The sequence below is a fragment of the Gigantopelta aegis genome, chromosome 6, assembly GCF_016097555.1.
Source record: "Gigantopelta aegis isolate Gae_Host chromosome 6, Gae_host_genome, whole genome shotgun sequence".
Classification (NCBI taxonomy): Eukaryota; Metazoa; Mollusca; class Gastropoda; order Neomphalida; family Peltospiridae; genus Gigantopelta; species Gigantopelta aegis.
The window spans coordinates 20590823-20600661 of record NC_054704.1 but is presented as its reverse complement, the minus strand read 5'-3'; the positions used below and the strand labels follow the sequence as shown (position 1 = coordinate 20600661).

The following is a 9839-nucleotide window of genomic DNA, read 5'->3' as shown; positions in this document are numbered from 1 at the left end:
GCTGTATTTTTTTTCTCCTATGCATACATAGTTTAAATAAATACTACACTTTACACTGAGTTTTTCCCCAAAATCTGTGTAGATAGTCAGCCCTCATTAGCCGAGACTATATAAATGGCTGATGTGTATATAGCCAGAGTTCAACAAATCCGCTAGCCCAATGCCCAGAGCTAGTGCTTTTTAATACAGGGCTAGTGGCTTTAAAAAAACAAAAATCAAAACACAGCTAGCTCACGTTTTTCCTCCACTGATATATGTTTGATAAATGTTATCCTGACATTGGTCATCCACAATGTCAACAAATCAATTAATATTCAACTTGAACTAGATTTCTACAAAATGCAGTAACAAGAGTTTCTACATCGTCAATACAGACTTTCTTTTCTTTTCATTTCATGGACAGGAAACCTTAATAAAACGCGTGTTTGAATTGGTTGTACAAGTCACGTGGTAGTAAAATCTCACATGTCAGCAAGGTAACAAATGTGTGAATGGCCAGTCCCAATTAATTAACAGGCTAGTAGAACTGAAATACAACCCCAGCCATGTTTAGAATTACTGTGTTTGTCTTATTTGTCTTCTATTTTAATGCCTTGCTCACTTAGGGATGTTGGCAATCAAGAAACAAAGCCGGCTTGACCTGTTTAATGTGCGTAGCAGTTTGGATAACGTTTCACATTTGTACAAGATAATAAGTTTTTATGTCCATCATTGAATTACAGAGTTAAATCTTGCCAATATATTTGTTGATATCTGTCTGACATAGGATATATTGCCCTGTAGGCTATTTAAGCAACTGACATCACTGTTTCTGTTGACAATTCACTACCGAATACACTGAACAGAATGCATTATCATGTTACATTGTATTGTGCATTAAATTCTTTTGTTTTCGGTGGTTAGAGAGAGAAGTTCGTTAAATTGCTTACCCACTCCAGATGAAGAGGGGATTTTTAAAAGTGAAAACGGGACAATGGTTTAGGATCAAACTTGACAAAATAGGGAAGATCATGCAGCTTAAAACTAAATTAATAATTTATTTTTGAAACCTGTACAGGTCAAGATAAATTTTCACTAAAATAATACTAATACTAATTTTAAAAATAATTTGTTTATACTCATATACATAAAGGAGGAGCAGAATACAGGTCAGCGTTTTTTTTTTAGGTACTATAGGTACTATATTATAGGTACTATAGGTACTATACTATAGGTATATAGGTACTATAGGTACTATACTATAGGTACTATATTATAGGTACTATACTATAGGTACTATACTATAGGTACTATATAGGTACTATACTATAGGTACTATATAGGTACTATACTATAGGTACTATACTGTAGATACTATACTATAGGTACTATAGGTACTATACTATAGGTACTATATGTACTATACTATAGGTACTATACTATAGGTACTAGTGGAATTTACAAACTTTAACAAAAAAATGTCATACCCTGATATAGCCACTTCTGTGTTAAGTAACAAATATGGCTACCTCCATTGCTGTTGTATTAATGAAATCATCTGTATACACAATATTTAGCACAACGTGTGTATGGTAGTCAAATGGACCTGAGCATAAAAATAGCCTTGCTAAATGTGGTTAAGTACAAAGAAGGTGGTTGGTAAATACAAATCAAAAGAGAAGCAGTGGTCAGAATGATGACCTTGTTATAGATTATTTTGTGAGTGGTGAGTGTACTAAAGAACTGTATCATGTGATCAAGTCTGGAACAGCCCTAACAAAGACACATTGTCCAACTATTTATCACATGGATTCACTGTGTCATGCAGAGTATTGCAACCAGCACCAGGCCGCGTGACTGGAACGGCAAAAAGACGACCACTGGGCATGCATACACACAGCTTGTAGTTCAGTAGCGAGATATCGGCAGCAGATCCTTGTGCAAGCAGAGGTAGATTCCTACTGATGTACAGTCCATGAGAGGCATTGAATAGCAGTGAACCCTGCTGCAAAGATTTAATGAGAAGAAAAAATAATATGTGGGTCATGGCAGTACTTATTTAAGAATATTCCAATCTGTTTAAATGTTAATTTTTAACTATTCATTAAGGCATTAAAGTGACAGATCCTAGTTTTTAAACATATTTTTAAGGCATATTGTAAAATATTTTTGATAATCAAATTCAGATATTCTACAATTGTACTGCTTCGATTATCCATTCCCAAAAAATTTGAAGTGTTTCTGGTCATTTTGGTATTTGTAAATATCACGAACTGCATTTTTCACATTTTTAAAAATGCACATACATGTGAGAAGTAACGGTTATGAAAACGAGCTCTAGTCTACTTTTAGAGAGTATTTCTCTGTTTCAATGTCATAGATTTTTTATTCAAACTATTGTAACTTTATCCATATGTGTAGAGGTTTGTAGATTAACCAAACATTGGGTCCATTTTTACGTGTTGAATGTAGGGTCTGCGACTTTAACATGAGCCGGTTTAAAAAGCTGCCTTCAACCTATTCAACAAATTTAAACTGGAAAAATAAAGCCATTTTAGGTGAAAACTTCACATTTAAGTTTTCAAAACTAAATTTGCATTCAGTAATGTTTTTGTATTGTAATTTTGCATTCTTTTAAAACAGCTTTAGCTTCCAATTTTAGATCCAGTTGTTACTGTATTCTCTTAAAGGGACATTCCTGAGTTTGCTGCAATTTTTAAGATGTTATCGACTAACAGAGACTTTTTAACGATTGTAATTACATATTAAATATATTTTTCTGCATAGACTATTGGTGGCTGTATATAAAATGTGTTTCTGATCGTTCTAATATTTGTACTAGGTTAAATTTTATTTTATTTCCTAAAATATTTGTTTTTCGTACGTACAAAATTATTTGAAGACAATATCCTGTTTGGGCTTCTTACAAATATTAAAGGGACACACCCTAGTTACGGCTATTTGTTAACCATTACGGCATTGTTTTTCGCTATTAAACCCCATTTTTCACAAATAAAATTGCACTTTACTTACATTTTATTATTTAGAATACACATTTCCATTCACCTGAAGTGCTTTTTGGTAATCCTGATGTTTGTAAAACCACGAAATGCATTTTTTGCATTTTTTCACAAGACGTGCTGTCGAGAAAACACCGTTAAGCAAGCGAGGTCCAATCTATTTTTAGAGGGAATCTTCCTGTGTAAACGTCAGAGATGTTGGTATACCACGTGACCGTTATCATTTTGGTTCGGTTTGTTTTCTCGTGCACGGTTTGCGCAATCAACATCCGATTGTTGTTGTTCATTTGTGAGATTTTTCTTCACAGTGCGTGAAATTTTCAGTAACAATAAAGTTCAGACAAGTAAGTGTCTCAATACAAAACGTTACAAACCCTTAAAACCAATAATTTTGCTATGTCTTACGAATATCTGGAGAGGGGATACAACCAGGACAGAACAGTTGGAACATGTCCAGGAGAGGTGAAAAGAACGCACCCCAAGTCTGTGCGCACTCTGTGAAATTTGTCGTGACGTAGGCATTGTTGTGCTTTGAGCGATATCTACCGGTGACATCAGAATACTAACTTTCAAAATTATTTCAAGCAATTGGGACATGGGGATTCCCATGGTATTTATCGATATAAAACCTGCTTTTTCACTCCATTTGATAAAAATGTGATCTAAGTGTGTTACAGGTTTGTAGATTAACCAAATTATAATTTATTTTCGCTGGATGGAACTAGGGTGTGCAGCTTTAAGATGACCAAAAACACATTGAATATACAGACACTGTTATTCTAAACAAGAACATATATTTAATATGTAAGTTTAATCGTAGAACTATTTTATTAGTCTGAAACATCTTACAATGCAGCAAACTCAGGAATGTCCCTTTAAGCTAGTTAAAAAACTCACTGAAGCATTCAGGTGTATGGATCCAAGAGACGACTCTACATCTAAAGTCTTCTGGTTGCTTTCCAACGTCACACCTTCAGAACCCATGAACATGACTCTTTTGTTAGACTCGATGAATAGGTCGGGGTAGCCACGACGACTGGTAAGCTTTAGTAAAAAAAAAAAAAAAAAAAAAATTCAAATAAAGTATAACAATATAATCTTCCTCCTCTTATGATATGTACATCATAATATGCTGAGCCAGAACATGTTAAATTATTTGCAAATACAAAATGTATATTAAAAGTAAAAAAGTTAAAAGTTAGTTTTTTTATATACCATTAGTACACATTGATATATTAAGCATTGGCTTTTGGATGTCAATCATTTGGTAATTCTGACTTAGTTTTAGAGAAGAAACCTGCTACATTTTTTCATTAGTAGCAAGGGATCTTTTATATGCACCATCCCACAGACAGAATAGTACATACCACAGCTTTGATATACCAGTAGTGGTGTACCGAGTGGAATGCGAAATAGCCCAATAGGCCCACCGATAGGCATTAAAAAATAAAGTACCTTATCAACTACCATAGACAAGGCATGAAGATTCAGAGCATTTTTCAAAGGAAGCTGGGTGCTGGTTTTGATCAGGCTGATGTTATTTGTCTCAAATACTGTCTTCTCGTCATCAATAGTAACTATATAAAACAAAAACGCCATTCATTAATTATACTTTTTCAACATTCTTCAGGTGCCAAGAGACCAGCCAATACGACATAAACTTGGAGGGAAAACTAGAAGAAATGTCTTGGAATTTTGTTGCAGAAGATATTTAGATTTTTGAAAAACTGAAGAAAACTTTGACCATTTTATCTTCCCAGTAAGGAAAAACAGCTTAAACTAGAGTCTTAAACTAGAGTCTCAAACTAGAGCGTCAAACCAGGATAATTTGACAGTGACAATAGAAACTGTCCCAGACTGTAAGGAAGAGGTTGAAATTGACACTCTTGACATTTATAAAGGAAGGACATTTGATTGACTAAAGAGATGTTTAAATCAGTCTATACATTTGGTGAGATGTCAGGTTAACTTATTATTACATTACCACTATGAAATAGATACAGAACAATAAATGAGTTACCACATTATCTCCCCAAAAAATAATGTTTAACTGTCAACATAAATGGCTCAAAATCACTTACTAGATGATCCATTTAGCACATTACTTCTGACAATTAGCTGAAAACAAAATAATGAAAGAACTTATTAATATAAGCATTTCTAATTATTCATTATAATTGTGTTTAAGCTGCAATATCAATATACGTTTAATATGACAACTATAATCATTAAGCAATCTTTAGCATTCATTGTGCCACATTAGAACAAAATGGATATGCACCATTCCACAGAACAGTAAAGGATCTTGTATAAGCTCTGAGTTGACATACATGTGGACAGCACATACCATGATGGATGAGTTTTGCAGTACTGATTAAAACAGGAAATACTCGGAGAGGGATTGATCCTACAGTACACTGTCTACACTTCAAATGCTATATTATTAAGGACCCTTGGTAAGTGATCAACATCACATGGCAAACGAAATCAAGCACAACACCTTGATTGATAAATCTATAATAATAAAAAAAATCTGATATAAATGTTTTTAACATTTCTTTCATACAGATTTACAAAATTCAAATGACATCCCGCAAGTATTTAACAGAATAATCTATTCAAAACACATCAGCAATATACTTTCAACATAAACAAGCCATTTCTAGGGACTATTGGCTCTGTTTCCGTCATCAATGCAGTATATGTATCGTGTACTTCGTCATCATTCTGAACCATTTGTTTGAATGGAGTCAAGGATTTGATGGAGAAAAATAAAATAAAATAATAATAAAATTGGTCAGCCTGAAAAAGAGAGTTCGCCTGTCAGACTGGTAGTTGCATTTTAAAACTCAACCATCAGAATTTTTACTCACATTTGGCGAGCGGGCGAGTACTTTCTGCACCCCTGATCATGTGAACTAATTTCCAGATATCTACGATTTTGAAATGTGGTCCCGTTTTACAGCACTAACATAAATAGAATGCATGTGAATTCTTGTTAAAAAGTAAAGCAGGTCACATATTATGTGTAAATTACATTACCAGAGTGTTAAAATTGTTATAAATAATTGGAAAAATCCTATGTAAAATATATTACAGATATTACAGTCAAGCTGAAACTGACCGGTGAATTAACACCACTGATTTTCAAATCCTTCAAATATCTTGCTCCTAGACTCGAGTGGTGAACAGAGACTGTATCAAAATCTGTATTTTGTAAGAATCTCAATAATGGTCCTGATGAGACAAATTCCAAACCTTCCATGCCAGTGTGGTATATGTGCAAGAAATACACCAGACTTGCTGTTAGCTAGTTAAATAAACAAGAAAAAAAAGAAATATATAATAATAACCATACACACATTTGTATTTAATATCATCATGCTTAAATACCTTTTTTTAATTGTCAGGTATTTTATAAACTTGAATTTATTCAGAATCCAAAAACACACAGATAAGGAAAGTATGTGAAGTAATAATTAAAATTATGTCTTACGTTTATGAGTCAAGCATTTTACAATAAAAAAAATTATATATATATATTCCAACACAATATTTTCTGTCATTTATTAATTTATTTTAAAAAGTGGAACATACTATAAACTAACCAAAATAGTACTATACAACAAACAAACAAAACTGTAACATGTAATTAGTAAAGAAATAAGATAAAAACAACTGTACTATAAGTTTAAACAAGAGAACCGGTGAGGTACATGATACACCTGTTAGGAGTTTGATGGAAAACAATAGATATTAATGAATACGTTACGGGTATGATTCAGTTCTAATTATGTGACATTTTTGCAATGGGATGCATGAACAGTTTGCGTTGGACCAACTACTGATGATAATGTATCCATTGGAGAAGATACTGTCTGATTAATGAAGCTATTGTTCTTTATTAGAAAGGGAAATTTTGTTTAGCATGGGCGACACATTTATATTGACAGAGAAACAGTTTATGTATGTAACAACACAGTGATCTAGTAATAGTATGTGATACACTGGCATTCTAAGTTGTTTCTACATGTAAGGTTTGTCTGTCCTGTATGCATCTGTATGCAAGATATGATCCAGACAAAAATTTACTGTTATGTGCAGTAGACCATGAAAAGTAGGTCACAGTGACCTAGTAATAGTACGAGACACACCGCCATCCCAAGTTGTTCTTACATGTGATGTCCTGTATGCATCTGTATGCAAGATACGATCCGGACAAGGATTTACTGTTATGTGCAGTAGACCATGAAAAGTAGGTCACAGTGACCTAGTAATAGTATGCAACACACCACTATCCCAAGTTGTTCCTACATGTGAGGTTTGATAGTCTTGTATGCATCTGTATACAAGATATGGTCTGGACAAGAAAAATTAACAGACAGATGTATGGATGGACAGATGGACAATGCCATACCATAATATGACCCATCATAGACGGGCGTAACAAAAATGCTGGGCATGTCAGTGGAAACAATTTAAAGAAAAACATTTTTGACAGACTCAGAATTACCAAAACATTATACAGCATGCTTGAACCTTAACTGGATATAATCACAAAAATAAGTTGAAATGAAAAAGTTACTTTTTTTTTTTTTAAATAAATGTGTTTTACCGACTCCATCCTGGAATATTCAATATGGTACGAGACAAAAAGTTGAAAAACTGCAGACAGGACAGAGACTAGAATAAATACAGACACTAGCAACTATGTACAAACTCTTACCAAAGCATTGAGAATAGCTATGATGACCAAGCTGGTAATGAAACAATAAAAGAGGTATCGCTTTCTGCCACGGATCCCAGTTTTGTGGAGGTATTCTTCATTTATGTTGATATACCCTGCACGGAAGTTGCTGTTGTGTTCTCTGGTGACACGTCTTTTCATTTGTGCTTTCTCCCGCATAGATAAGGTGCCAGTATCACCAGCATCTGAATGCTCCATGGCGATAAAATATGCCTAAAAACAAACAAATACAGTCAACTCCCGTTATAACGGTATCCATTATATAACGGAATATTCGGGTGCTGGCAAACTTTTAGTTTTACTGGGAACCAACATGTCTCCATGTTAATCTGATCGTTATAACAGAATATTTGAGTTCCTGCACCAGCAGTCATTTCATTATTGTTTGATCTGTATTGTGTAAAATATGTTGCAGCCTGCACCGAAAAGATGCCGTACGAATTAGTATATTAGTGAGAAAAATGAAATATATTCATGTAACTAACATTAAACAAAAGTCATCCAAAATATATGAGATGAAATTGCAAGCCACGTCAGCAGAGAATGTTAGCAGACTGACAGTAATATTTTGTGTGATAAAGCAAAATGGGCCAGTGTACCTAAAGATTGTAACAAGTTGGATCAACCAGCAAATTAATGTTGCTGTTTTTTGTTTTTCTTCTTGTTTCTTTGTTAGTAATTTATTATATAATATAGTATTACTAATTAGTTAAACAAAATATACAAGCTGTGGAAGATAACTCTTAACTTGGTGGCATGTGTCTTACGTATGAATCTGTTGCTTTGAAGGCGGGGTTGGGGAAGGGGTAAAATTGGTTGTTGGTTTTTACTACCCACCCCCACCCCAATATAAAATCCTGCACCAATGGCGGGTACCAAGCTTAGAACGATAAAAAAATTATGCGGCCAGTATTTCATAATTGAATACAACCGTTGTTGTGTGGTGTGTGGTGTGTAGTGTGTGTGTGTGTGTGTGTGTGTGGTCATTTGGCTCGCTGGATCATCGTTGTATTCCGGCTCAAATTTATTGGGACGTACAACATATTTTCTCCTTCTTCCTCACCAATTGAGGTACCATTAGAGTAGATGGACAAATGTGATAAGACCAAAATGTCCAAACTAGCGTCTGTTAAGAATCAACCTATTAACAAAATGAGTGGAATCCACCACATGCTACATCACAGGTCTGATCAACTGAGCAGTAGGGCCTAGGGTTTTTCCTCCCCCAAGCAATTTACAAAAAGTCACTTTATTAATAATTGGGGTGGTATGTTTGTTTTATTTAGAATATTGTAATGTTTATGTATTTTAATATGCCATGACTGCCTTGACACTAATTTAACTGCACAGTTGAACTTGATGGAGGCTTCAGAAATATATCTGCTGATAGTTTAAATGATTTTTGTTTTATTAACAAAATATGAAGCAATAAAAGATCTCACTCACACTAGAGTTTTTTGTTTGATAGAAGAACGCAAAACTAAAAATAAAATGGGACGGATTTCGATGGGGGACGGTTTTCGATCTTATCATCGTATATTTAAACAGTTTAAAATTTTGGTATTATTTTGAGACAGCGATGATAAATGACTAAAATATATTTATATATAACTTTCTATATAAGTTAAAGATTGAAATAAGCTGCAATAAAGTACGTTTAACTAACTTTGTAAACTTGTTTAACTTTATCCCAGTTCTGTAGCCATCACACATCTTCCGTTTTACTTCTAGCCATTGCGGATCCTCGTTAAAGAAACACACAAAATAAATTGCAGGCGCGCACGCGCACACACACACAGACCAACCACATACATTTGTGTTTGTCAGTTAATAACAAGCCTTGTTGCGAATTAATTTTGCTTTAAACAGGTCCATAGGAACCAGCCGGGGTGGTGCCCCCACCACCACAATTGAGGACGAAAATGTATGAGATCTTTTGTGTATGTCCTACTCTATATAAATAAAGATTTAAATGTGGCTTGTGCCACTCCATTAGATATTGTGGCCCACTCACCAGAGATGGTGTCCCCATGCACCCTCTCTCCAGAGATCGTTCCTACGGACCTGTTAAAGCGGTAATCTCTTTCCCATCC

General features: G+C 34.3%; 1 protein-coding gene across 1 annotated transcript; it reads right to left on the bottom strand.

The window, feature by feature from the left end:
• Positions 1-1439: 1439 nt before the first annotated feature.
• Positions 1440-9465, bottom strand: LOC121373870 (beta-sarcoglycan-like). Its single transcript, XM_041500652.1, has 7 exons — positions 9413-9465; positions 7726-7959; positions 6124-6309; positions 5081-5117; positions 4455-4576; positions 3897-4043; positions 1440-1984 (listed from the first exon to the last, which is right to left on the bottom strand). Exons 2-7 carry the CDS (start codon positions 7942-7944, stop codon positions 1775-1777), a joined length of 921 nt encoding a protein of 306 aa, XP_041356586.1. The 5' UTR covers positions 7945-7959; positions 9413-9465; the 3' UTR covers positions 1440-1774.
• Positions 9466-9839: the final 374 nt, after the last annotated feature.

Bases quoted from the DNA above. Each gene is read 5' to 3' on its own strand.
- LOC121373870 (XM_041500652.1), bottom strand. From the start codon at position 7,944: ATGGAGCATTCAGATGCTGGTGATACTGGCACCTTATCTATGCGGGAG. The intron at 6,310-7,725 runs GTAAGAGTTTGT...TTATTTAACTAG, and splicing joins TAGCTATTCTCAATGCTTTG to CTAACAGCAAGTCTGGTGTA. The intron at 5,118-6,123 runs GTCAGTTTCAGC...TTTTGTTTTCAG, and splicing joins TCAGTGGTGTTAATTCACCG to CTAATTGTCAGAAGTAATGT.